This window comes from Zootoca vivipara, chromosome 10 (genome assembly GCF_963506605.1).
Source record: "Zootoca vivipara chromosome 10, rZooViv1.1, whole genome shotgun sequence".
NCBI lineage: Eukaryota > Metazoa > Chordata > Lepidosauria > Squamata > Lacertidae > Zootoca > Zootoca vivipara.
In genome coordinates, this window is record NC_083285.1 from 59709017 (window position 1) to 59736216 (window position 27200).

A 27200-nucleotide genomic window follows, 5' to 3' on the forward strand; every position below is an offset into this window, starting at 1 on the left:
AAAATCCGCATTAAGGCCAAATCTTTATTTGGCCAACCAAAATGTAAAAAGAAAGAAAGAAAGAAAGAAAGAAAGAAAGAAAGAAAGAAAGAAAGAAAGAAAGAAAGAAAGAAAGAAAATCATTTGCAAGCTTTTGAGTTTCTCCAGAACTATTCATCTGGCTAGATGATAAACAAAGCAAAATTTAAATAAAATTGGAGGGCTATTCTCTGCATTGTAAGAGTCTTACTGTACAATCATGTTGTGCAGTGTCTTCCCAGAAGTACACCATGTTGAATTCAATGGGGCTTACGTCAAGCTAAATTGTGTTAGGCTTGCCCTGATGGAGGGCAAGAGGAAGCAGCAGACATCCAGATGAGGCTCTGTTAGGTTCTGTCTAAATATCAGATTTCTTGGAAAGAAAGAAAAATAGTGAAATGACGTAGCATCTGCTTCACATGTAGAAAGTCCTGGGTTCATTCCTTGGCATCTCCAAGTAGGGAGAGACCCCGGTCCATCAATGTAGATGGATGAATGGACCAGTGGCCTGACTCTGGTGGACTGATTTTTAAGCGTAACACACAGGTTCCTTTGTAAATAGAGGGAAAGTAAATCATTGCATAGTCCTTTCATTAGCAAAGGTAGAGATTAATTTTTAAGTGAAATGTCAGTTGAAGCCAAAATTGGGTACCTTTACAGATCAGTTGGAGGGAATGTTCTCTCTGAGATGTAAGTCCCGTCCCATCCCATCGTCACGTCCCCAGGAAGCGGAGGTGGGGAAATTTGTTCCAACAGTAAGGCGTGATTGATTAATTGCAGTGTTATTAGCGACACTTCTCCCGATCTTTGGAACACAGAATTTCAAAGAACCAAGGTTCTGATGGCAGAATCCTGATGCGGACATGACTGTTAACCCTGGTTAGCACTCTCCTTGGTTTGTTGCCTTGACCCTGGTTAACTGTCTGGGACTAGGAATCAGATGCCTCTTTTGTCAGGCAATGGAGTCCAGGACTCCAAACCTAAGAGGTTCTTATGAGGTAAATACTATACCAATTTTTAAAACGTAAACAAACACCTAAATAGTTTCCGAACGGTGCAGCTGGGTCAGTTTGACATGAGCTACAGAGATGGCACGCAAACTCTTCCTTGGGCAAAGCTACAGATCATCCTTATAAGGTCTCCAAAGTCAACAGCCTCTCCTTGCCTTTTGCAGAAGAGCCCCCCCCCCATCCTTCTTCTGAGAAACGTGTCAAACAAGTATATGGATCATGTTTTTCATCCCTGCTTAATCTTTGGGATAAAAATCCCTACGGAGACTTGTCTGCAAATTCTAAAATAACCTGTTATTTCCACCGAAGCTGCCGGCATGTGCTGCTCAAGGCTTTTTTGGAAATTAAAAGAGTCGGGAAGCAGGGGGGAGGAGAGAAAGGAGCCGTGTTTACTTTTAATTTTGTTTTAAGACACTTGGCCAGAGAGTTCATGATGTGACTTGGAAACTATATCGAATCATGATTTATGGCCGGGCTGTTATTTTATAAAGGGCAAAGGCAAGCCAGGCACAGCTGCCTGCCTGTTCCTCGGTTTGCACCCTGCATGCCAATAACCTGCAGTCTATCTTAACCCTTTTCATTGTTTCTTTTCTCTCTGTGTGTGTTGGTGTGTGTGCATGCGGCCTGTGGCCTGCCGGAGAGCTTGATTGATAGGACATGTAGAATGACCAGGGTTGCCTGATCTGCTTGGTGAACTTGTTTCATGTTGGGGAAAGGTTGCAAGCCCTCCAATCAAATGAATTGACAAATTTTGGCTAAAGCTGCTGTGGGTTCTGCCAAGGTGGGCTGAAGGAAAACAGCTTCCTGGAGCTCTGCGGTAACATCCTTTCGACATGCATAGAATAATAGAGATGGAAGGGAACCTGAGGACCATTTAGTCCAGTGTTTCTCAACCAGTGTGCCTCCAGATGTTTTGGGACTACAACTCCCATCATTCCTGACCACTGGTCTTGCTAGCTAGGGATGATGGGAGTTGTAGTCCCAAAACATCTGGAGGCACACTGGTTGAGAAACACTGATTTAGTCCAACCCCCTGCAAATATATGGCTGTCCGGTACAGGGATCGAACCTGCAACCTTGGTGTTATCAGCACCACACTCTAATCAACTCTTGGATTATACTGGCAAACCTGGGGCAAGCAACAATATATGATTGCATTTGCGCTGCCGGATCCACACAACCTGCAGTTTAACTCACACAAGCATATGAAGCTGCCCCTGTACAAAGGACCAAGCTAGATGTCACTTCAGATGTGTTTTGACCCTGGAGAACACACCAAGGGGACAAAGTAGAACAATATGCAGTATATACTGTATATACAATATACAGTGTACATGCATGGGGGACTCTGGTCATTAAATTTGCTCCATCCATCCCTACCTCACCTGTAGCATTCAGCTGACTGCTCAACTTGTGTCCTGCTCATCACCCAAAGAGCTTCCCATGCTCAATCCATATCAATGGCGGCTGACGGCAAGGATGGGGAACCTTATTCTGTGATGGGCAGGAGCCAAGTTGCACATTTTGCAAAACATACAGGCAAACAAAGCACCAGGAGAATTGACTCTTGTGCCGAGTATCTGCATGTATGAAAGCAATAAGGAGGGCTATCGTCTATTTGTTGGTACACCCCCTTCAGTTACTAAAACGTTTGGTATGTCTGCACCAGGAAAACAAGTGTTTGTCATCTTTGTTCATCTGCGAAACACACACACACACACACACACACACACACAATGCTTCTGTAAATCCTGTGAAATGCATTGGCAAGGTATACATTTCCACTTTCAGTGGTATATGAGAGCGTTGAGATATGCAGTATTTATTTTAAGAACGTATGCAGCACATCCTTTACCCAAAGTGGATTTCAGAGCATTGTACATACTGTAACAAATTTTAAATCTCCAGCACAGTATTGAATATGGCAGCAGAGATCACCTTGGTTTGGGTTCTGATTTAGCCATTTCCTGACTTGCTTTTTTTGGGGGGGGCTAAAGCTTCACTCTTTCTCTACTTCCAGTCTTCGGGTACCAGTATTACAGTTGACATTGCAGTCATGGGAGAGGCTCACGGACTCATTACAGACCTCCTGGCGGATCCTTCCTTACCACCAAATGTCTGCACCTCCCTTCGGGCGGTGAGCAACCTGCTCAACACGCAGCTAACCTTCCAAGCCATCCACAAACCGAGGATCAACCCTTTGGCATCTTTCAATGAGAACTACACCTGCTCTGACTCAGAGGAATGCTCAGAGAAGGGAGAAAAGCTGACTGTTCCCAAGGTAAGCGTCCCTCTTTCAGGTTGTGGTTTCTTTTCCTCGGGTGTTAATTCTGTGACTGTAAGAAAATACATTCTGTGGGAAATAGATGCTTCAGGGTGAGGCATGCACCGTCCCCTCACCTTTTATACTCACAACAACCCTGTGAGATGTATATACTGAAAGACAAGGGCCGGCCCAAAGTCATCCAATAACCTTGCTATTTGCGGCTGAGTCAGAATTTGAACCCAGGTTTCACTACTATAAGTCCAACACTCACACCACTACTCCACAAAGGCTCACAAGCAAGCCCAAGGCCACCCCAAGTGCTGTTGGCTATCAGTCAGTAGTGTAATGGGAAATTCAGAAGTGCAGGGTCCCTTTGTAATAGTCACAGCCACTCAGCCCCCTTCTAAGTTTATACAGTAATCTTATAATTATACAAGCTACAGGAAGAAGCTAACAGAATACTCATTTAAAAATAATTCTTTCCCTCTCTTCTCCACCCCATTCACAATGTTTTCTTTGCAAACTGACTGCCAGTAACTGCTGGCAATCATGGACAAAATACTACCCAGTTGAAAAGTCTTCCTGTCTTATCCTTAGCGCTTCCGGAAAAGTCTGCCCCCAGGTCTTTTGCGACGAGTGTCGTCCACTTGGACAACAACCACATCTGCAACTGGTTTGCCCACTTTGGAGCCAGCTCCAGTGAGAAGAGACCGCAGTGCTAGCATCAAACTTCATGATACTTCATCATCCGGGTGAGGAAATAATTGTTTGGGGGGGTGGGTGGTTCGATGACAAAAAGTCCTGTGATTCTCTGTAGCATCTGAGAACCTTAAGTGTTGACTTCTTCCTGGAAACAGTAGATGTTTTGGATTGGATTATTACTTGTCTTTTGATGGTGTAATCACAAAGACTTAAGACCACCATTCTCGTAGATCTCCTGCTCTGGGATCATGCCAAGGTCCCACAGAGATTCCCAATTGGACTTGAAGGAGATTATCAACAGGGCAGAAACTAACTAAAAGCATATTCTGCAGGACCTTGGACAGAAACTGACTAGCTCAGATGTTGCTCCAGCAAAGGTGAAAAGTTGAGTCAAGCCCTCAAGTGCTGCTGCAATTCCTTTTTCCGTCCCTGGCCTTGTCGCCCAGATAATCAGTGAAGGGGGAAAATATTCAAATGACTGACGACACCAGAGAGTAAATAACCCCCACTGTATATCTAAAAAAAGTGAAACATGGAAATAAAAAGGGTGATAAAAACCATTTGATAATCTTTCATGGACAATTTCATAAAATTGAAAAATCTTAAGCAATTAAATGAGCTTTCAGTTATCACACTTTAAATTGATTCATCCATCAAATAATTGTTGCTTTATAAGTGTCAGATCTGATTGAAAAGGATATCTTTAGCCTGCAGTTGAGGGATTAATTATGCTTTTTCGGCATATAATGAAAAGGAAGAGATCCTATTCTCACATTGGGAATGGAAATCCTTTTCTCCAAAAAAAACAACAACTTTTAACCAACCACCTCTAAAATTCTTTACTCCCACGCATACACCTAACTAGTGCTCCCCCACTTTTAAAACATTGAGTCCCAGCCATTGCCTTGACCCATTCCCCAATTGGGAGGCGATATCAGATAGGTAGAGGAGGAGTGGGAGAGCTGGAGAAGAGCAACGGATTGCCAATCCAGTTGGGCCAGAAGTAAGTGCATGATCCAAAACTTGCAGGGGTTAACATCTATGACAGCAGCAGAGGAGCAAAAACACCAGGCACAGAGGCATAATATCAGGGATAGGTTGGAGGCAAGAGCGTTTTTAATTGGACATTCGTTGGCAGACAAGGGGCATTAGCCAGCTGCATTTGGTATCCATAGGTACATCTGTTCATCCTTTGAACATTATGGAGAATATATGCAATCATTTGGGGAAGCAACTGTGGAATTTCCCCTGCCACTCCCCCCCCCCGGAAAAGTAGCTTACCTTGGTCAGAGATAGCACTGGTCTCAGGTTCTTTTACAAAACAACATCATGAATTATATGACCATGGGATAGCCATGATAGACTCCTAAGTCAAACATCTTGGCCTGCACTTATAATGGGTCCAATAGAATTGTCCTAATACCTCTGGTCCAAGCAGAAACAGCTGATTATAACCCCTCGGTTGATCTCTGCTCTCTTTTCACAGCTCCGATGCTTGGAACAATTCCCACCTGATGAACCTCACCAAAAGCAGGTCGTTCTCCGCCTCCTATGCAATGTCTGCTGCAAACCATCTGAATTCCAAGCGGCCAAGTCGGCAAGGTTGGTTGGCTCTTGGGCATATAGATGCGCTGTGAGGTTATGGGTCACAACAGGGGTCTCTTAAGTGTGCTGTGTTCAAAATCACTCCATGGGGAACAGCCAAGGGTGTGTTTCTTGCCCAGCTGTGCTATATTTGCAACTGTAGTACGGGCTGCGCTTTGAATTGAGCCACAGGTGGAAGACCAGAAATATTAGCTGTAATTGCAGATTTACTCTCCTACAAGCTGAGTGGCAAAGAGATCTTTCACATCCTATGTTATGGACAGTAGCTTATTGGTAGAGCATCTGCTTTCCATGCAGGAAGGTCCCAGGTTCTATCTCTGACATCTCCAGAGTAGGGCTGGGAATGCCCCCTGCCTGGGAAGATGCTGCCAGTCAGTGTAGACAATTCTGAGCCAGATGGACCCAATGGTCTGGCTTCCTATGGTCCCCAGCATGAACGGCAAGAGGGGGCTTAGCAGAGACCTTCCATTCTTTTGCATCTCAGGAGCAGTGCAGCAGACAAGCATCTCTGCATTTTTATTTTAAATTTAAGACAACCAATGGAAGCCTCTAGATTTCATCAGAGAAGCAGCAGGCCGGGAAGAAGGAAGGGAAGAGCAGAAAAAAAACCTTTCTCTCCAGTGCATTTGTGTGTTTAAAAAACCAGCAATACCTTTTAGAAATGCAGTCAATGGGAGAGTGATTTTGATCTGAAAAAGTGCCCTGCAGGGAAGGTTTAAACACCTCCCACCTGCCCCTAGCTACTCAAATTTGAGAGGGGAACTCCCCCTGAAGATTCACGACAAGTTTTAAAAATGTTTTATGCCCTTTGTCTAGTTTGTTACATTTAGATCTCACCCTTTTCCAAAGAAGCCCAAGACAACCACACGTAGTTCACTTTGTCAGTGGCGGATTTTGGGCTCTCAAGTGTCAGCGACGCCCTGTGCTATGTGAAAATTTGGCAGCGCTCTAAAACTGCCACTGGCTCTGTCTCCCCCCTGCTCTGCCCCCTGCTCCATTTTGACTCCTCATACTAGCATATGGAGAATTTAAAGCTTTGATTGGAACTTCTGCCCTGTCCTGGCTACCGTCTTGTGCATTGTAAGAACTTCCAATGAAATCTCTGTCGGAGAAGCTTTGGTCTGCCTGAAGAAGTGGAACCTGGGAGAGACCATGGTTCAAATCCCTGCTTAGCCATGAAGATCATGGGGTGACCTAGGGCCAGTCACAGTCTCTCAGCCTTACCTACCTCACAGAAGGTCCTTTACCTTTTAGGGAGCGGGTGGCCCTGTGGTTTAAACCACTGAGCCTCTTGGGCTTGCTGATCAGAAGGTCGGCAGTTCAAATCTGTGCGGTGGGGTGAGCTCCTGTTGTTCTGTCTCAGCCTCTGCCAACCTAGCAGTTCGAAAGCACCCCAGTGCAAGTAGATAAATAGGTACCGCTGCAGCGGGAAGGTAAACAGAGTTTCCGTGCGCTCTGGTTTCTGTCACGGTGTTCCGTTGTGCCAGAAGGGGTTTAGTCATGCTGGCCATGTGACCCAGAAAGCTGTCAGTGGACAAATGCCATCTCCCTCGGCCAGAAAAGTGAGATGAGTGCCGCAACCCTATAGTTGCCTTTGACTGGACTTAACCGTCCAGGGTTCCTTTACCTCTTACCTTTTATACCTCAGAGTTGCTGTGAGGATAAAATTGAGAGGAGGAGCACCAACCTTGCTTGAGTTCCTTGGAGGAAAGATAGAAAATAAATGCTGTGAATGCATACCCCTTTATTTCTTGGTCATTCTTCCTCCTATTAGGTATCCCGCCAAATATTTCGCCTCTTACCTCCCCAAGCCATTCGCCCATCCACGGCACTCCAGCCAGCAGCCCCACCAGCAAGACCTCCAGCGAACAATTCCCCGAGTCGACGGTCACTGCCACTAAGCAAACGCTGAAGCCCCATAGGGTCTTGGGTTGCACCCAGAGCGCCCCTAACCTTTCGGAGCCTGTCGTGGCCACGCCTGTCATTTGCAGCAGGTAAGATGCTTCTCTGACACTTGTTGGGACCGACTTTCATTTCCCTCTCCCCACCCTTGCCTTCAAGGCTCTGTTCTGCACAACGCAATTGCATTATCCGTAACCCAATATGTGTGTGTTCTGGTGGGGTGGGAGAACCGTGGCTGTGATAAGTTTGCCCGTTTCTACCATACCGAAGGGGACCGGGGCTCAGCTTGCGTGCGCAAGGTCCTAGGGTTCCTGGATTGTACCTCACCTTCCACTTGCCCCCTAAAGTATTTGAAGAGTTGAGCTAAGACTCTACGCGTTGTTTTGGCTCACCCCAGCTGCATCAGGGTCCCTCAGACAATATCAAGTCCCTTTGGCCTTAGCCAGGCGGACTTGCCTTTTTGTTGCGTCCTATATTTTGACTTCTTGGAACTAGATCCATGGCAACATCCAAAAAAGAAAACAAAGGCTTCCAAGAAACAGGCTGTTTTGGTCTTGCTTAAAAGCTCAGTGGCAATAGGTTGTGTTTGTTTAATGCTATTATGTAACACTCCTAATTGGGTCCAGGTTTGAGTGTTTGCTTTTTTAAAAATGGCACTTTCTAAAACTTTCACCCGCGAAAGTTGTATGGCATTCCAGCAGGCTTGTTCGTCGCTGCGTACTCCGGTCTCTCTCCATTGTGTTATTCTGGTGGGAAAGAAAGTCAGAAGGGTGGTATTCTAGGCCGTGCCAAGCAGCCAGCATACATGAGTTTATATTCTCTTGACTGCAATGGCATTGTCTAGTTTAAAACATGAACAATTCTCGCATATTATATACATTGTATGTTAGAGAACATAAAAATACCTTGTTGGGTCCCATCTAGTCCAGCATCCTGTTCTCACAGTGGCCAACTAGATGCCTGTGGGAAACTGGCAAGCATAAGAGCTCTTTCCCCTCCTGTGGTTTCCAGCATCTGGGATTTGGAAACATTATTGTCTCCACTTGTAGATGCAGAGCATAGCCATCCTGGCCAGCAGCCATTGATAGTCCTCTCCTCAGTGAATCTGTCCAGTCCATTTTTAAAGATAGATGGCCATCTGTCATGGATGCTTGAGTTGAGATTCCTGCATTGCAAGGGGGGTTGGACTAGATGGCCCTCGGAGTTCCTTCCAGCTCTACAATTCCATGATTCCACGAAGACCTTCTAAGGTCATGGCAATCACTGCCTCCTGTGGGAGTGAATTCCATAGTTTTAACCCTGTGCTGTATGGTGAAGTGCTTTATTTTAGCTGCCCTGAATCTTCCAACATTCAGCTTCATTGGATACAGTCAAACCTCGGTTCTTGAACGCCTCCGTTTTGGAACATTTTTGGCTCCCAAACGCCGAAAACCCAGAAGTAACTGCTCTGGTTTTTGAACAATTTTCGGAAGCCGAACAGCTTCTGAGCCGCGTTTTTCATTTCCCCCCATTGACTTTGCAACCAGCCCATGGATCCTCAGTTTTTGAACTTTTCGGAAGCCAAATAATCTTCTGGAACGGATTAAGTTTGAAAACCAAGGTTCCACTGTATAACATTATGCACATATATGATCCATGTTTCCTAAAGGAACTAGCAGAGAAAAAGAATTTTCAGCAATTTATGTAACCGTATAAAAATAATTATGCATTCATATTTATAGTTATGCTGTAGAAATATAGAAATGTAGAAATGTAGAAATATAGTTCTGCATATTATGTGTTATACATATTTCTGCATATAATTATTTGGGGTTTTAAAAAATTAAAATGCACAAGCAGCTCAGACATAAATGGGTGCTCAGGGCAAGAGTTTGATGCAGGTGAACGTCAATAGACTGGCTTCCTTGTATGAATCCGCTTAAAACAGATTCCTCTTCCATTCCTATTTCACGCACCCAGCTCTCCGCATACAGGGCACAGTCCTTTGCAAGCTGTGTGAAGCAGGGCAACTGCTCTGTATTTTCACCCCTCTAGTTTTACACAATGTCTGTCCTTTGACCTGTGCTCTAGCTGTGGCAGACCGTATAACCCAGCAGACCCCGGCGAAGCATCTCTGAGCAGACGGGAAGGCGGAACGCACACCCTGAACAGAACAGGTGGGCAAGTTGTGTCCGTAGTTAAGAAAGAGAAAAAGAAACTTCCGTTTGGAGCATAATCACTAAAATTGCCCATTTATTGCCATTGCTGTTTGTTTTTATCCAAACATTTGCCACTTGTGTGTCAAGACCCCGAGGCCTCCCCCTTATGTTGAAGAATAACACCTAGGCATAATATATTAGGTTAATGGGCAAATTTAGGCCACAACTTTATTGGTTACAGAATGTGAGTGGTATTGGCTTAGGCATTGGAATTGAACCAACTATATCTGACTCCTTCCCCGACTTGCAGGGAGTCTCATAAGGATCAGCTACCAACAGGGGGAGCCCTGTTGGTGTACATCAACGAGAGCTCTCCCAGGGTACCCAATGGGGTCATGGCAAGGCCCTAGCCCAGGCATCCCCAAACTGCGGCCCTCCAGATGTTTTGGCCTACAACTCCCATGATCCCTAGCTAACAGGACCAGTGGTCGGAGAAGATGGGAATTGTACTCCAAAACATCTGGAGGGCCGAAGTTTGGGATGCCTGCCCTGGCCCATACCCGGGCTTCAGACATGATCCACACCCCTAGATCCCTTTAATGGAATACCCTTAAAATGGAGGGGCAAGTGATGGCCACACCTCCCCTCCCCCAGACCAGGTTTTACCAATGCCTAACTGCCACTTGAGCCAAAGGCTCGCTGCGCACACAGCAATGTGTGTTTTGTGTGTATATACGCACACACAAATATATAGAAGCAAATTTTAGTAAAACAAATTAGAGTGGGTCTCATTCATATGTGTAGATACCGGCAGTGTTTAAAATTGCTGTAACTTATCCTGGGACCTTATCCCAGAACTACAATTCCCAGAGTTTTTTGTATTTTTTTTTTAAAAAAAACCATTCCCTTTTCCTAGGGCACTCTGGGAATTGTAGCTGTGTGAGGGAAATAGGGATATCCTAACCATTTTCTGCACCCTTCACAAACTACGTTTCCCAGGATTTTCTGGGGGAAGCAACAGCTGTTTAGAGCGGCCCGATACAGCTCTAAGTGCATAGTGCAGAAGGGGCCCCTGTCTGCCTGTCTGTCTCTCTGTCTGTCTGCCCTGAGCGAATTTGGAGATTGGCAGAGCAAGGCACACAGCAGCGTAGGAAGCAGCTTTTGACAGCTCAGAGGAACTGTTTCTGTTACCAGCTTGATCCCTGACAGTGACTTGCATTTTCAGAGGACCCAGCGCAAGCCACCTCTGACTACGAAACAAACAACAGCGACAGCAGCGACATCTTGCAGAATGACGACGAGACGGAGTGCTCCAAGGAACGGGAGCGCGTGGGGTCCATCTGCAGGGCGTACGCGCCAGAAACCATCATACTGCATACTCTGTTGCCGCCTGAGGTATCTCATTCACTTTTTCTGCCTGTGTGTTTCTAGCATGCCTGTTGAGGGGGAAAGGCACTGCCTCAAGGTTTGCAATAAAAGTAAATAAATAATCATTTCCCATTTGGATCACATCTCTGTGGCTGAGCCACACTACAGGTTTCACACTCAATCCATAGCATCTGTCAGGAGTATGGGCAGGAGTCAGGCTCTGGGGCCTGTAGTGCTTTGCAGGACTGGGGCCTGCCTCAGCTTGTGCTGAAGAAGCAAGGAGTGGCCACTCAGGTGAAGACCTCAGCTTGCGCTGGAGAGGCAAGGAGTGGTCACTCAGGTGAGGCCACTTGATACCTCACTGCACCTGGTGGCAGCAGCTGGGAGGGATAAAAGCTCAGCATTTCCCTTCAGCTCTTTGCCACAGCAATGCTATCCCTGCCTGGTTGCCTCTGGCCTCTCGCTCCTTGGACCCTTGCATTGCCGACGCCTTGATCCTCGACCCTTGGACCCTTGCCTTGCCGACGCCTTGATCCTCGACCCTTGGACCTTTGCCTTGCCGACGCCTTGCTCCTTGACTCCCAGACCTTCGCCTCTGCCTTGCTCCTTGACCCTGCGACTGCCTGCTGCTGGACCCTCAGCCCTGCACCTGTTCCTGCTTCTACATCACCATCTTGCCTCTGGTCCTGACGTCCTCAGTCAGGGCTTCAACCGCCCGCTGACCAGACCGTGACAGCATCTCCACTTAAGACAGGGGTGTGGAGCCCCAGGCACGGGAGACAGATGCGGCTCTCAAAAACCCCACCAGGCCACAAGCCTCAGTGGCCCTTTGAACTGCGATGACGCCTCTTGCTCATCTGGTTGAAGGACAGGCACTTCTAGGTTTAATGTGGCTGGAATGTAGCTTTTGCTCTACAAAGGTGGGAGTCTGTTGCTCCGCCTACTTTCTCCTCTGGCCCTGCCCCCTGTTGACATGGTCCCCCCCCAAAAAAAAACAGAAGTTGCCCATGAAGAATTGTGGCCCGTAGGCTGAGAAAGGCCCCGCACCCCTCCTTCAAGAGAAGCTTGGGCAGCAGGTGTCCTCTGAGAGCCACTATCTGTCAGAGTTAAAGGTAAAGGACCCCTGGATGGTTAAGTCCAGTCAAAGGCGACTATGGGGTTTCGGTGCTCATCTCACTTTCAGGCTGAGGGAAGCGCCGTTTGTCCTCAGACAGCTTTCCGGGTCATGTGGCCACCATGACTAAACCGCTTCTGGCGCAACGGGACACCGTGACGGAAACCAGAGCGCACGGAAACACCGTTTGCCTTCCTGCGGCTGCGGTACCTATTTATCTACTTGCACTGGTGTGCTTTCGAACTGCTAGGTAGGCAGGAGCTCAGACAGAGCAACAGGAGCTCACCCCGTCACGGGGATTCGAACCGCCGACCTTCTGATCGGCAAGCCCAAGATGAATAAGTGGCTTGAACCAACTGGAGTATATTTTCAGGGCTGGTCCAGGTACTTTCTTGTCAATGTTTCTGCCAATCCACGCTCGCATCTGCCTCATTGGGAACAGTTGCTGTGATTGCTAGGCCTGCACTCTTTTGGTTCCTCTGAATAAGGAGTTAACTTCACGGATACCAAATGCTTCATTACTTACTCCTGACTCCGGCTCCTGACAGAGTGGAGAAACTGCCAAGGAAGCCCCTCCCCTGATCTCAGCACCCAAGAGGGTCTGTAGGGAAGGAGGTGGTCTTTCAGATATTTGGGGCCTGAGTCTTTGAGGGCTTTAAACACCAACAGAAGCACCTTGTGTTGTGGCCCAAAACAAACTGGCAACCAATGCAGCTTGAAGCTCAACATTATGTGTGCTTAGCATTTATTACTATCTTCCCCTATATTTCCAACATTCAGGCTGTGAGTGCCGTTTTATTATGTTGCCCTGCAGGCACTTTCTATGCAAAAGAGGGTGATAACAGCACACTTGAGGAAATCCAGTCGGTTAAAGACTGGGTATGTGATTGAGTTAGGGGTGGTGGTAGGGAGATGGAAAACCGTGGTGAAGAGGGGGAAAGGACTAGGAAGTCTAGAATCCTGTACAGCAGACGTCGGCAACCTCTGGCCCATGGGCCAGATACGGCCCACAGAGGCCCATGAACTGAGCCGCCCGCTCGGCGAGTCCCCTGCATGCTGCGCTAAACCAGCGCAGCGCGGGGCCTCACCAAGCAGCGCCGGAAATTGCGCCTGCGCATGCCCAGACGCCCAAAATCGCTTCTGCGCAGGAGCGGTTTCCGGCATCTGCGCAGCCACAGAAGCAATTTCCAGCGCTGCGGACATGCACAGACGCCATTTCCAGCGTCGCACTGCGCCCATCCCATGGCCGGATAACCTTACCATCACCTGCTGTATAGAAACTGCAGAGTTCTGATGCAACCCCCTATGTATAAACTCTTATTATCACCACCCCATATCTTCTTGTAGTAGCGAGAGAGAGTCAAACTTCCCTCTAAAGAGATGAGAACTCCCATGCAGCTTTCTATTTTTGATGGCACAGATGAAGAACTCCAAAACAGATTCATCCATTAAAAAAGAATTAAGTAAAAATAAAACGTATCGCACAAACCAAGAAAAACACCGGGAGATGGAGAGCGAAACGGAGCAGGGCTGCTGGGAATGATTGTGCAGATGTGGCCTAAATTAAGCTCTTAAATCTCCACATTTGGCTCATAAGTAATAGCTTCCCAGGGATGGTACAAAAGAGTCCAAGCTGAAGATTTGAAGAGAATTCCCCAATGCCAAGGGCCCACCCTCCAAACCCTTCAAGCTAGTTTGAATTCTTTTCTTCTTCTTTTTTTAAGCAAAAATGCTAGATGCTAGCTGCTAACTTTCACTTCCAGCTCAGTTAGCTCTGTAGACCAGGGTGGGGATCTGTTTGCAGAAAGCTTAGAGTTGCAAGCACCTACACAAGGGTGGAAACCTGTGCCCATCTAGATATTGCTGGACTACATCTCCCATCATCCTTGACTTTGGCCATGCTGACTGTGACTGATGTCATGGACTGGTTCGGCACAGAGTTGCTCAGCAGGCACTATCTGGGAGGCACTGGCCGGAGAACCCCCAAAGGAACAAGGCTCAGAGCCAGGGGATTGGGGGTGGGAAGACAGTGAGTGGTTAGAGGGAGGAGGGGGTGTCAGAAACAGAAGAAGTAACAGGGTTTCGTGAGACGGGAGAGTCTGTGGCAGAGAGAAGTTTAGAAGCAGGAGAGGAGAGAAACCAAGAGGTAGGTGGTGGTGAAGAGTCACAGCGGTCTCCCCCTTTTGCTGCAACAAGCTCCCCTTCAGCTCTAATCTCCCAGGACCAGGAGAGGCGTGAAGTGGGAGAAGCAAAGGCAAGCATACCAGCATAGTCTCAGATTGCTTGGGAAGGACCTTGAAGAGGAGGGGACTTAGGCAGCTGTGGCAAGGAAGGGACTTTAGTCTCTGAAAGACCTACCAAAGAGAGTTGCTGTGGTCATTAGGCCCGACATTGCTGTGCAGATTGTTTTCCTAATAAGGAGTTAACTTGTGCGATTTACTGCGGGCTCGTTTCTCACAGCTGATGGGAGTTGGAGCCAAGCAGCTTGTGGAAGGCTACAGGCTTCCTCACTCCCTCACCTGAAAATCTCACTCAGTCGTGGAGAAACTTTTCCCCTCCAGGGAATATGCTGGTGAAGCAAACTTTGACCCCCCAACCTCTGTGGGTGAACTTTGGCCAGGGCTGTCCAGCTGTCAAGTCAGCTGACTCCATCATAAGGAACCTGCCCACCTGTCAAAGTTTGCCCCCCTGTGGCGATGGGTGGATAAAGTTTTGGTCTGCCAGGTCAAAAAGTGCCCCCCTCGCTTGATCCCAGCCAACCTGGGATTGATATGCACCAGTAATAATGGCACAGTGTGTTTATTTAGAGAGGGACTTAGTAACCCATGTTTTTTGCAGTGTTTTGGTAACCTTCAGAGCATGTGTTGTTTCTTGATACAGGACAAGCCTATTCTTGCCCCAGAGCCTCTAATAATGGACAATTTGGACCCTCTTATGGAGCAACTAAACAATTGGAATTTCCCAATCTTCGATTTGGTAGAGAAGATAGGGAAGAAATGTGGTCGGATCCTCAGTCAGGTAAGAAAGTGTGCATTGCAGAGTTGGGCTGGGGTCTCACCTTGGGTGAAGTGTGTTCCTGGTTAGGGGGACGTACAAGAACTGTGATCCACAGCTCTTTACATGCACACAGCTCCCATACATACATACATACATACATACATACATACATACATACATACAATAAAATCACCTGCTTGAGTTTAGGGAATTCTTGTTGCTCAAACAGAATTAGGTCCCACCGTACCAAGTTGAAATCCTGAAAGGGGAGCACAAATGTCCTTATAATTATGGTTGCTATTTAGGAAGAGTAGTGGGGGTAATTGCCCTCTCCTTATTGCAAACCACATGATATTATTTCTTGCACTTCATCTACTTTCTAGCCAATTTGCTGACTCTGCCCCACGGAAGGAAACCCATGGCCCTTCAAATGTTGCTGTACTGCAACTCCTGACACCCCAGAATATTCCTGATGCCGGCTGGGTCTCATGGGAGTTGGCATTCAGGGATATCTGGAGGACCACATACTTCCAGTTTTGTTCTGCACCTTCTCTGCTTGGAGCTAACCATGGTTTACTCCAAAACCAGTTCACTAACCATGTTTACAGACTGTGGTTTGGAGCTGTTTCTGGGCAGATGCTAAGTTAACCTTGGTTAGTACCAAAAGAAGGAAAGGAGATGGAATGCACATGCCAGAGGAAGGGCGAGGTGCTAACCATGGTTTGGAGATTGGGCAGCATAGTGCCTGCACTTGGCTCAAATGTGTAATGTCAGACCAGGCTTTTGAAATGGATGCATCCATTTATTTAAAGCCTAGAGAATTAATATTTGTGCTTCCTGATGCAAGAAAAAATTAAACGCCTTGTGATGGTGCATAGCAAAGGACCTCTGGGGTTTGGAGTGATTCATTCTTAGCTTTCTGCATTTTGAATTGCCTTCCTGATTTGAACCTACTAGTGAGAGGGAGAAAGAAATTAGTGTGCCACATAGCCTGAAATTTATGAAATGGAATAAAGAAGAGTTGACATATCCCCCACCCCCTGGGGGAAGCATATGCCTTTGGAAAGCAGAACCAATGGATCTCCTTGAAGAATATTTGAGAAGCCATCTGCGTACATTAAGAGGGATGCTAAAATGGTCTAGATTTCTCTCTCTCTCTCTCTTTTTAGACGTAAGCTAAAAGCATCCATCTGTGGTGCAATAGAAAGCACTCAAACACAGCACCAGCAAATTACAAAGTGCAGCAGACAGTAATCCATGCAAAGGGAATGGAAGAGCAAACCCTTTCTAACCTGCACTGCAGTTCAGTGGCAAGCTGTGTAGATAGGTAATACCTTAATTTGAGACTTCCGTTTGCTTAACGGCAACCCCTGTCGGGATAAATCAGGTTTTGCTTGGAAAGGAGGAGCTGGAATTGAAGGCTGCAATTAAGGGAGAGAAAGACCAGCTCTGGTTTAAAATTAAAGCTACCTTCCCCTTGCTACTTCGGTCAAAGGATTGAAAAACAATATATCGGGCAGGGGGTCAGATTCCAGGAAAACCTGTTGGGATGTGGCTCCAGGAGGTTATAGCTGCAAATGAGAATTTGGGAGGTGTTTCACGACCAGGCCTGCTAAATAAGAGCTATTATTATCTTCCATGCTTTTGCGCACAAAGAAAATTAAGCAACTTAGGAAGGTGTTGGAAAGTGTTGCCTTCCTGTCATCTGGTGAGAGGGTCTATTAAAGTCTTCTGGGAGCAGCTGTGATGGTGAGAGCAGAAACCCTACTCATTTCAACACATTGCAATACTTATTTTTGTTGCTATTAATGGATTGTGTTATTATGTTTAATAGCAGCAAAACATAAGAGCGCAATAGGAGCCCTGGAGGACCAGGCCAAAGGGAGCATCTAGGCCACAATCACACCATACGATGCTACAGCTTGAATCATAGAATTGTAGAGTTGGAAGGGATCCCCAAGGGTCACCTAGTCCAATCCCCTGAAATGCAGGAATCCAGCTAAAGCACTCACGACAGATGTTTTTGGCCTACAACTCCCATGATCCCTAGCTAGCAGGACCCAGTGTTCAGGGATGATGCGAACTGTAGTCTCAAAACATCTGGAGGGCCTAGTTTGAGGAAGCCTGCTTTAAGCAGCCGTGGCTTCCCCCAAAGAATTATGGGAGTTGTGGTTTCTTAAGGGTGCTGAGAGTTGTTAGGAGACCATCCCTTTCCTTTCCCAGAGTTGTTCAACCATCAATCCAGGAAGTCGGAGGGTCAGTTCATGTGGGAATGTTCAGGGAGGCAGGAGAAGATTTGTTGTTTTTAAATATCCTTCCTAACTTGCGCTAGCAGGTTCTATAATTTAGCAGAGTTTTAACATTCCCCTTTAAGCGCACAGCAGGTAGCTGGTTGCAAGCTTGTTTAAGCTTCTCACTATAGATTCCTGGTAAGATCCCTTATTTCCCTCTTAGAAGAATAAACAAGCCACAATCTTATTTAAGATATATAAAAGTAGTTTACTCACAGCATCATCAGTTCACAGATGGATCCCCTGAAGGGAAACTTAGTTACAGATACATACATGTGAGTGTATCCTATAAGGAGATAGTCTCTTTGTCCTCTGTTGGCTGAAAGCCAACAAGGCATCTCTAGCTAAAAAGCTACTGGTCCAACGATGAAGTCCAAAAGAGGGAGGGAGTGGCTGTGTGCTTTGTGCTTTGGTTACCTGCACAGGTAAGGTCACACCCACCTCTATTCACATGCAAAGGAAGTACAGATGAAACTCGGAAAATTAGAATATCGTTGAATTGACCCGCCCAATGACAAATAATTACAACAAATAAAGGCTTGACATATCTTGTTTTGCATGTCATGCATCTATCTCATATATTGGTTTCACCTTTTAAATTGTGTTACTGAAATAAATGCGCTTTTCGACGATATTCTAATTTTCTGAGTTTCACCTGTATGTCCCAGCCAGGAGGAAACAGGAAGTTTTCGACTGGCTAGTCCAAACATCCCCTTACATGTCCACTCTAGGAAAACAAGGAATGTTGTACTTGTCTGCTACTTATGTATCACATCTCACAGTTCACAGGGAACTCTGCCATTGTAGCTCTGTGTGGGGAACAGAGGTCTCCTAAGAACTCTCAGCACCCTTAACTTAAGTGCAACACCCAGAATTCTTTGGGCAAAGCCATGGCTGCTTCAACTGGTTGGGATCATATGGGTACAGGGAGGCAGTGATGGCTACCGACTTGGATGGCTTTAAAAGAGGAATGGACAAATTTATGGAGGAGAAGGCTTTTCAGTGGCTACTAGCTATGACAGCTATGCTCTTCTTCCATGGACGAAGACAGTAATGCTTCTGAATGCCAGTTGCTGGAAGCCACAGGAGGGGGGGGGGAGAGGGATCCTGTGCTTGGGTCCTGCTTGGCCATTGTGAGAATAGGATGCCGGACTGAGTGGGCCATTGGCCCTACCAGCTGGGGCCGGTGGAATCCAACAGCATCTGGAGGGTCCCAACTTCCTCACGCCTACCTCACAGGATTGGGAGTTTGGCTGTAGAGATGGGGTTAAAAATGAAGCTCTTGAAATGGCTAGAGTCCAAAACAGAGGAGGTGGCTTGCAGGCTAGGATGGAAAGCATTCCGCAGAGGCCTTTGCAGTTGTTGTTGTTGGAGGCCATATTCTGTGTTGTGAAGCTGTGTGGATTCTTCAAGGCCAGGCTCTTGTGTTTTACAGTTACTTTTGCTCTGTTTTTCCAGGTGTCCTACAGGCTCTTTGAAGATATGGGGCTATTTGAAACCTTTAAAATTCCCATGAGAGAGTTTATGAACTACTTCCATGCTTTGGAGTGTGGATACCGAGAGATACCTTGTAAGTATGACAGCAAGAGTGCGATATTCGCCGATTCCTATTTTTCCATCATGAACCTTCTTTCAAGGCTGAGAGTGCTTAAGGCACAGCACAACTCCCCCAAAGTAAATAATTTGAATCCAGACCACATCCGATAAAAGGCCAACGGAAACCTATAAAACTCAACTAAGTCCTGCTTAGAGTAGACCCACTGATATTCCTGTTAAGTCGTGCCCATTAACTTCAGTGAATCTGCTTTGAACAGTGTTGCGTACAGCCCCAAATCCATAACGCACACAGTAAAACTTTCACAGTGCGGTATACATGTCTACTCAGAAGCAAGTCCCATTGAGTTCACTGGACTTGCACAGATGTAAGGTGGCAGCGATTTCCATTCTGTTTTGTTGTTGCTGCATTATTCATCTTGCCACCCACTATGGCCAGAACTAACCTAATTAAATATGTAATGAATTTCAGTGCATTTTCATTGGAAGGGACACGTTTAAAAAACGCATTTGTTCCCCAGACCTGGGGTCTCCCCCCCCCATTCTTATGCACAAGGCTTTCTAAATTATACAGAATAACGAATGATATTTCACTTTGCGATTGGGGATCAGGGTAAATGTGATAGCCCATTTGTAGACAATACCGAAGTAGAGTACAAACTAAAATCAGATCAGAAACGATAGCAGGTGTCATTCTGCCTGCTCTTAACCACTGCCCACTCGATTCTCCCATGCTTTCTTCCCTTCGTGTATTACTGAAATGAGCAGTGGTATATAACTCACTTTGAGACCGGGAAGATTAGACACCAAGAGGACAATAAATTTTAGAAATGAATGGGTTAACTTTATAGAATATATGAAGGAGCATTGCAAACATTGAAAAAACGTTAGCAGGTTTGGATTGGCACTTGTAATATAATTTGAGAAAGGGATTAATGCAAATAATACTGTATGTGTTTATACACACACACACACACACACACACACACACACACACAAAATACAGTGGTACCTCGACTTACGAATGACTCGACAACTGAATTTTTCGACTTACGAATGGGGCAAATGGCCGCACGCTTACGAATTTCTCAACATCCGAACGGAAACCGCGGCGGTTTTAGATAGGGTTTTTTTGACTTATGAATTTTTAGATGGGGTTGCTTCGACTTGCGAATTTTTCCGTTTCCAATGCATGCCTATGGGAAATTGCATTTCCAGTGGCGCTTTTCGACTTACGAATTTTTTGCCCTACGAAGGTGCCTTCAGAACGGATTAAATTCGTAAGTCGAGGCACCACTGTATCTCACTTTGAGAAGGTTGGAAACACCTGCAATTTTATCGTAGCAAATGAATATGCCTATCCACCTGCATCTTTTTCCTTAGCTCAGCAGTTGACACTAGTTCCTGCGAGAGATTTGAGCCACGAGCAGAGAATTGATTCTCTCTGTCCAACAGATGGTGCTGTTGAGCCCCCCAGCAGAAGTAATCTGCCTCTGTCTTAACAGATCACAACAGGATCCATGCCACTGATGTTCTCCACGCTGTTTGGTACCTTTCAACGCAGCCTATACCAGGACTCTCAACTGTGATTAATGACCATGGGTCAGCAAGCGATTCAGGTAATTTTATTAGCATGCGATTTTGGGGAGCCCTTAAGCTGGTTTCTTGGCCCAGTGTCTCTTTCTGCAGGAAACGGGACATGTTTACCAGATGCGTGTAGAAGAAGCACATAGAAGAGGCTTGTGATGGCCACTCACTTGGATGGCATTAATGGAGAACTAAACCAATTTCATTTTTCATTTCACTTTCAATTTCTATACCGCCTTTCTGTATTACTATACGCAAGGCGATTTACAAGCTGAAGAAACAACAAAATAGACAACAAAATAGATTGCATGCCTAATGACAATCTGACAAAAAAGGTCATAATAAAAACAAAACTATCAGAGGCTACTAGTTCTACCCCCCCCCCCTTGTCGCTCTCTGTGCAACAGAATAACCAGCCAAGACAGCAGCGTATCAAGTTTTGGGTTCAAATAGGCCACAACTTTATTAGTTACAAATGGGAAGGGTTTGGCATAGGCATTGGGGGGAGCCATTTAATTACCCAATGGACCCAAGCGATGTCTGCGTTTGCAAGTGCCCAGATTCTCAGTTGCTGGTGCTGCTTTTTGGGTGTGGGTACTGAACATCACGGGAAGTAGTAAATTTGCAGCTGTGATATACAGTATATATACTTTAGGATACAGCGGTATAGAAATGTCTTTTAAAAAGCAAATGAGCAATGGATACGGAACGAATCCAGGTTAAGTGTGGCAACTGGGCACAAAACTTGGTTGTCCCTGTTCCTCACAACAAACTCTCAGCAAATGTCCTGGTTTTCTGCTCAGATTCTGATAGCGGGATCACTCACGGCCACTTGGGCTACGTCTTGTCGAAAACATACGCACCAACAGACGATGGCCATGGATGCTTGGCGGGCAACATCCCTGCCCTCGAACTGATGGCTCTTTATGTAGCTGCTGCCATGCACGATTACGATCACCCGGGGAGGACCAATGCCTTCTTGGTTGCCACCAGCGCTCCTCAGGTAAGGATGGCTGAGATCAACCCTGACTTGGGTCCATAGAACTGGCGCTGTGAAAGAATTCTCGTAAGAGTGAATCTCACTGAGCCCTTGAACAACAAGCCACAGCTTGTCCACACACGTCAAAGCCAGTCAGTGCTGGTTCAAACAAGCCGTAACCAGTTCTCTCATGCAACACACTCTGCTTTAGGATACATTTTTAAAAGCAAAACCTGATTAGCTTCTCAAGATACTTTTTAATTGAATTACTTTTTTAAAAAAAAAATATATGCCTCAAGTAACATATTATTGCTTGATTTCTTGTTTATTCTCTTATATTTTGCAACACTCATTTGTCCTAAATAGAACACAGTAAGGCAGACATAGGGACGCGGGTGGCGCTGTGGGTTAAACACTGAGCCTAGGGCTTGCCGATCAGAAGATCGGTGGTTAGAATCCCTGCGACGGGGTGAGCTCCCATTGCTCGGTCCCAGCTTCTGCCAACCTAGCAGTTCAAAAGCATGTCAAAGTGCAAGTAGATGAATAGGTACCGCTCCGGCGGGAAGGTAAACAGCGTTTCCATGTGCTACTCTGGTTTGCCAGAAGTGGCTTTGTCATGCTGGCCACATGACCTGGAAGCTGTACGCCGGCTCCCTCGGCCAATAACGTGAGATGAGCGTCGCAACCCCAGAGTCGGTCACAACTGGACCTAATGGTCAGGGGTCCCTTTACCTTTAAGGCAGACATGTATGCACAATTTTTTTAATGTGATCTCATTGAGATTCCAAGATGAAATTTTGCAGGGAGCTCTTAGTAATATGAAATTATCAATACCTTTTTTGGATTTTTTAAAATCATAATGGGTGTTTTTTTAAGTCACTTTTTAAAATTTTGTAACTTAACTTTAAAATTTAAAGTAAGTCCATCATGTGCCATATTGCATTAATACAGGGGTCGGCAAACTTTTCCGCCAGTGCACATGCACACACGCCCGCCACTCTTTTCCGGCTGGCTTTTAGAGCTATGGCGGGGGAGGGGGAGGCATCTGCGGCTTCCTATTGGCTGCAGGAGCTTCCTGCAGCCAATAGGAAGCCGTGGCTGCGTCCCGGAAGTCAGTCTCTGCACAGAGCTAAACCGGTGCACCACGCCGGTTTAGCTCTGCCAGGGGACTGACTGAGCGGGAGACAAGGACCGGGGGCTGGTTTAACGACCCCCTCAGGCTGTATCCGGCCACTGGGCTGTAGTTTGCCGACCCCTGCATTAAAGCCCATGAAGTTCTGAAGAGATTGGTCTTCATAGTTTTGAAATACCTCCATTATCACTTGATGTGGAATGACCCGTCGCTAAGGAGCATTTTCAAAGGGGACACCCATTGCCTGTGTGTGAATGTGTGTTTGTTCCCTCTCACTCATGACTAAATCAAGCAGTGTATAGAGAGACATCTTTAACATTGTTTGCATTTTTTTGTCCAACCCACTTCCTCTCCTTTGCCTCTGACCCCACCCCTTTGACCCTGAGGAGGTTGGCAGTGTACAAACCCATCCTTCAGGTTGAAAGAGGTTGTCCGTCCCTTCACAAGGCCTAGGTAAATACCAGGAGCTGGAGGGGATCTAAGCAGAGTCTCCAGAACTTGGATAGGCCCTCAGTGCTATATATGGCTGTTTATGCCTCTCAGGCACTAGTAGAACCAAAATAAATTATGCCAAACTGTCTATCCTTCTCTCCATTTAGGCTGTTCTGTATAATGACCGTTCTGTTTTGGAAAACCACCATGCAGCGGCTGCGTGGAACCTCTTCATGTCCAGGCCAGAATATAACTTCCTAGTCAACCTCGACCATGTGGAGTTCAAGCACTTTCGGTTCCTTGTCATTGAGGCAATCTTGGCCACTGATCTGAAGAAGCACTTTGACTTCGTAGCAAAGTTCAATGCCAAGGTAAAATCGATTCCACGTATGTCCTTTGCGCTCAAACCTTTGTACAGTGGTACCTCTGGTTAAGAACTTAATTCGTTCGGGAGGTCCATTCTTAACCTGAAACTGATCTTAACCTGAAGCACCACTTTAGCTAATGGGGCCTCCTGCAGCTACCGTGCCGCCGGAGCACGATTTCTGTTCTCACCCTGAAGCAAAGTTCTTAACCTGAGGTACTATTTCTGGGTTAGCGGAGTTTGTAACCTGAAGCGTTTGTAACCTGAAGCATTTGTAACCTGAAGCATTTGTAACCCGAGGTATCACTGTATATCCAAGTTGGCTGGGGGAAAGGTAATGGTTTTATCATCCTGATGTTGCCCCAGGAACAATATCATGTGGTTCTGGGACTTACATCAACAAAAGGTCATTTCCATTATTCAGTTGGAAGTTATGCTGCTCAAATCTCATGTAAATCCCCATTTCTACTCACTGCAGTCTGAAATGAAATTGGGGCGCCCAGTCGTTTTGGCTGTAAGACAGAGAAGTATTTTGACCATCCCTGACTCTTACAGATACAGCAGGCAAAACATTACATGAATACAGTGCACTGTCATTCAAGTCCCAGCACTTTGATGGGTCGAGAGTGAGCTTCAGGTGCCAACAGATGATATTTTCCCAGCAAACTGGCATTAATACCAAACTACTGGGCATTAGATGTTGGATCTGCTACAGCAACTCAGTTTGGAAATCGGCAACGAAGGCTGCGCATTTCTAGCACATAGGGAATGTCCCCGAATTGCCAGCTAGTTGGGACCAAGGATGCATGTCCTGCCTGCAAAATGCAGATTTAGAATCTGCATGGGGAGGAGTTGACAACACATCACATCTCAGCAAATATCCCCCCGTCCCCAGTTCACAATAGTCATACCTTGGAAGTCGAACAAAATCTGTGCCAGAAGTCTGTTCAACTTCCAAAACGTTCGGAAACCAAAGTGCAGATTTTGGCTTCCAAAAATCGTTCGAAAACCGAAACACTCACTTCCAGGTTTCACTCATTCGGGAGCCGATTTGTTTGGGAGCCAAGGCGTTCGAGATCCAAGGTATAGGAGAAAGAGTTTCCTATTCCTGCTCTTTTCCTGATCTCACAGTCTTGGCCTCTCCTAAATTGAGACCAGCTCCTCAAACATACCCATATTTCCCTGGATTCCAGGATTGGGCATTCACCCTCCTCTCCATTTTGAACGCAGGCGAGTCCAAAGAACAGCACTTCCTGATGTGGATGCCATTTTCCCATTTCCTGGGGTAGGTAGGGGGCACGCCTGCACCGTTTTGCAGTCCTGTCTCCCTATATGCTCTTTGGTATCCTGCCACTCCTCCATGGCAGCCCTTTTGTGGCAGGCACCCCTGGCCGGCACGTTCTCAAAATTCCAGACATGCCCACTGACCCAAAATGTTTGCCAACCCTTGGGTGGATTGGGGCCAGAGCCTCAGTCAAATATGCTGGTGAGGATAGGTGCTGCTCGATTTGTTTAAGTTAAGCTCTATAAGTATATGTGAGTAATGGGAATATAATTTATGTAAAGCAAATATAAATGATACATCAGCCGTCACCCCCGAAAGTGCTGTTCTGTGCAGTTGATATCGCATCCTCGTTCTCCAATTGTTTTGTGTTATGCGTGGCTGCGACAGTATCGCACCGCTCACCTTAGTCACGTCTGTCTGCCAGGTCAATGATGACGTTGGCATTGATTGGACGAACGAGAACGACCGCTTGCTGGTTTGCCAGATGTGCATCAAGCTGGCTGACATCAACGGGCCCGCAAAGTGCAAAGAATTGCATCTGCAGTGGACGGAGGGCATTGTCAACGAATTTTACGAACAGGTAACTAGCCTTGAGCTGTTGCTGGAAGGAGCAAGGGGACACACAAACCTCTAGGGTAAGGGGTTAGGGCAATGGCTGTCAAAGGTTGTGGCGCATCATCCTGGTGTGGCAGGAGAGGGTGGCAAGCATGGCGGGAAGATTCAAGGACAATCAAACATTCGAACATTTCAGCGTATTGTGGGTATACAATTGGAAACTATATGTATGCATGCCTGTCTTTAAGAGCATTGGCTATTCTTCTACAGTTCTCCACAAATTATTGTTGTGAGCAGGAATATTCAACTCTGACAAATACGAAAGATTAGAAAAGAGAAAGCCTTATTTGTGTTTTTGAGGAGATGAGAGTTTGTCTCAAATTAGACCTACAGGTAATATAAATGAGCTTACCTGGCAAAAGCAAGCTCACACCTCTCATTGAGTTTGTATACATACTTAAGGTACATATGTAAGAGGCTCGCTTATAATTATATTTTGGGAATGGTTTATGTTCTTATGGTGTCCTGTGATCGTTTTATAAATTAGTTGTGTTTTGTGTTATAAATCAAGCACTGCTGGGAGTAGTTTGATTTCCAATGTATTTATGTATTTTTAAAAAATGGTGTTGCATGAGCAAATTAATTATTCCATAGGTGTGGCCCAGAGAAAAAAGTTTGAGAACCACTGGGTTAGAGTTAGGGTTTGATTTATCTCTGGATTACACTGGATTACACTGTGGTTTGTTGGCCTCAGATAGGCACATGATCAAGTTCTAACTGTTAGCTCCTTGTGGGGTGGTTGTTGTTGTTGTTTAAGGAGGGAGTAAAATGCACCAGGTCTCTGACCTCACTTTGTTGGACTCACCTGCTGAGAGTCCCAGATCAGGACCGCAGTGGTAGACACAATGTGCATTTCTGTTCTAAGGGATCAAGATAGCATCTTAACAGACTTTCTCCTTTTTCATAAGGGTGACGAGGAAGCCAGCTTAGGCCTCCCCATCAGCCCTTTCATGGATCGTGCCGCTCCGCAGCTGGCAAACCTCCAGGAATCCTTCATCTCTCACATTGTGGGACCGCTGTGCAATTCCTATGACTCAGCAGGGCTGATGCCAGGGAAGTGGGTCGAAGATAACGATGAGTCAGGCGATACTGATGAACAGGAGGAGGAAGATGCGGCAGACATGGACACCTATGAAAACCCCGAGTCAAGTAAGTTTGTTATTTATGGATGTGCTCACTCCCGCAGACTCAACACCTTGGGTTTTAACCCTTCCCTCTTCCCCTGCCATGTGGTGTTCCTAGTTAAAAATCCACTCACCCCTAAAGCTGCTATTTGCCCTAGGGGAAAAATAAGCAACTTCAGTTGGTCATTTTAATTGGGACAATGGTACAAAAGAAGAGAAGAGAATAGAATAGAATAAATCTTTATGGTCATTGTCCCCTTGCGGGAACAACGAAATTTCTCGGTTGCTGTATCAACTCAGACAAGACACTCCACATGAATTAAAATACTAATAAGCACAATACAATACAGAACAATAACAAATAAATAAAATGACTTCAAAGTCCATTTAAGGCCAAAATTTCTCTAGGAAAGAAACTGTTCTTGAGACGGCTCGTTCTCGCCTTTGTTGTTCTGTATCTGCATCCTGATGGCAGGAGCTCAAAGAAACGATGACCCGGATGTGATGAATCTCTTGATGTGTCTAGTGCCTTTGTATGGCACCTGACGGTATAGATATGTTCTAACATAGAGAGAGAACAACCAATGATACTCTCTACTGTTTTGATAATTCTACGCAACACTGTCCTATCCCGACAAGTGCAGCTTGAGGTTTTTTGGTTTGGGTTTTTTAAACCATCTTCCACAGTAACATACCACATGGATGGCAGTCCTAACT

At 46.1% G+C, this 27200-nt stretch overlaps 1 protein-coding gene across 4 annotated transcripts in view; it reads left to right on the top strand.

Moving 5' to 3' along the window:
* PDE3A (phosphodiesterase 3A) overlaps positions 1–27200 on the top strand; it is a 275569-nt gene that overhangs the window by 231044 nt on the left and 17325 nt on the right. For all 4 annotated transcript variants that reach the window (XM_035127082.2, XM_035127086.2, XM_035127085.2 and 1 more), the window contains exons 3-15: positions 3049–3309; positions 3892–4046; positions 5483–5598; positions 7376–7595; positions 9574–9659; positions 10867–11036; positions 15004–15141; positions 18870–18981; positions 20471–20584; positions 21356–21555; positions 23263–23466; positions 25169–25324; positions 26268–26508. In XM_035127082.2, coding sequence (XP_034982973.2) covers positions 3049–3309; positions 3892–4046; positions 5483–5598; positions 7376–7595; positions 9574–9659; positions 10867–11036; positions 15004–15141; positions 18870–18981; positions 20471–20584; positions 21356–21555; positions 23263–23466; positions 25169–25324; positions 26268–26508 — 2173 coding nt within the window. The remainder of the gene's footprint in view (positions 1–3048; positions 3310–3891; positions 4047–5482; positions 5599–7375; positions 7596–9573; positions 9660–10866; positions 11037–15003; positions 15142–18869; positions 18982–20470; positions 20585–21355; positions 21556–23262; positions 23467–25168; positions 25325–26267; positions 26509–27200) is intronic.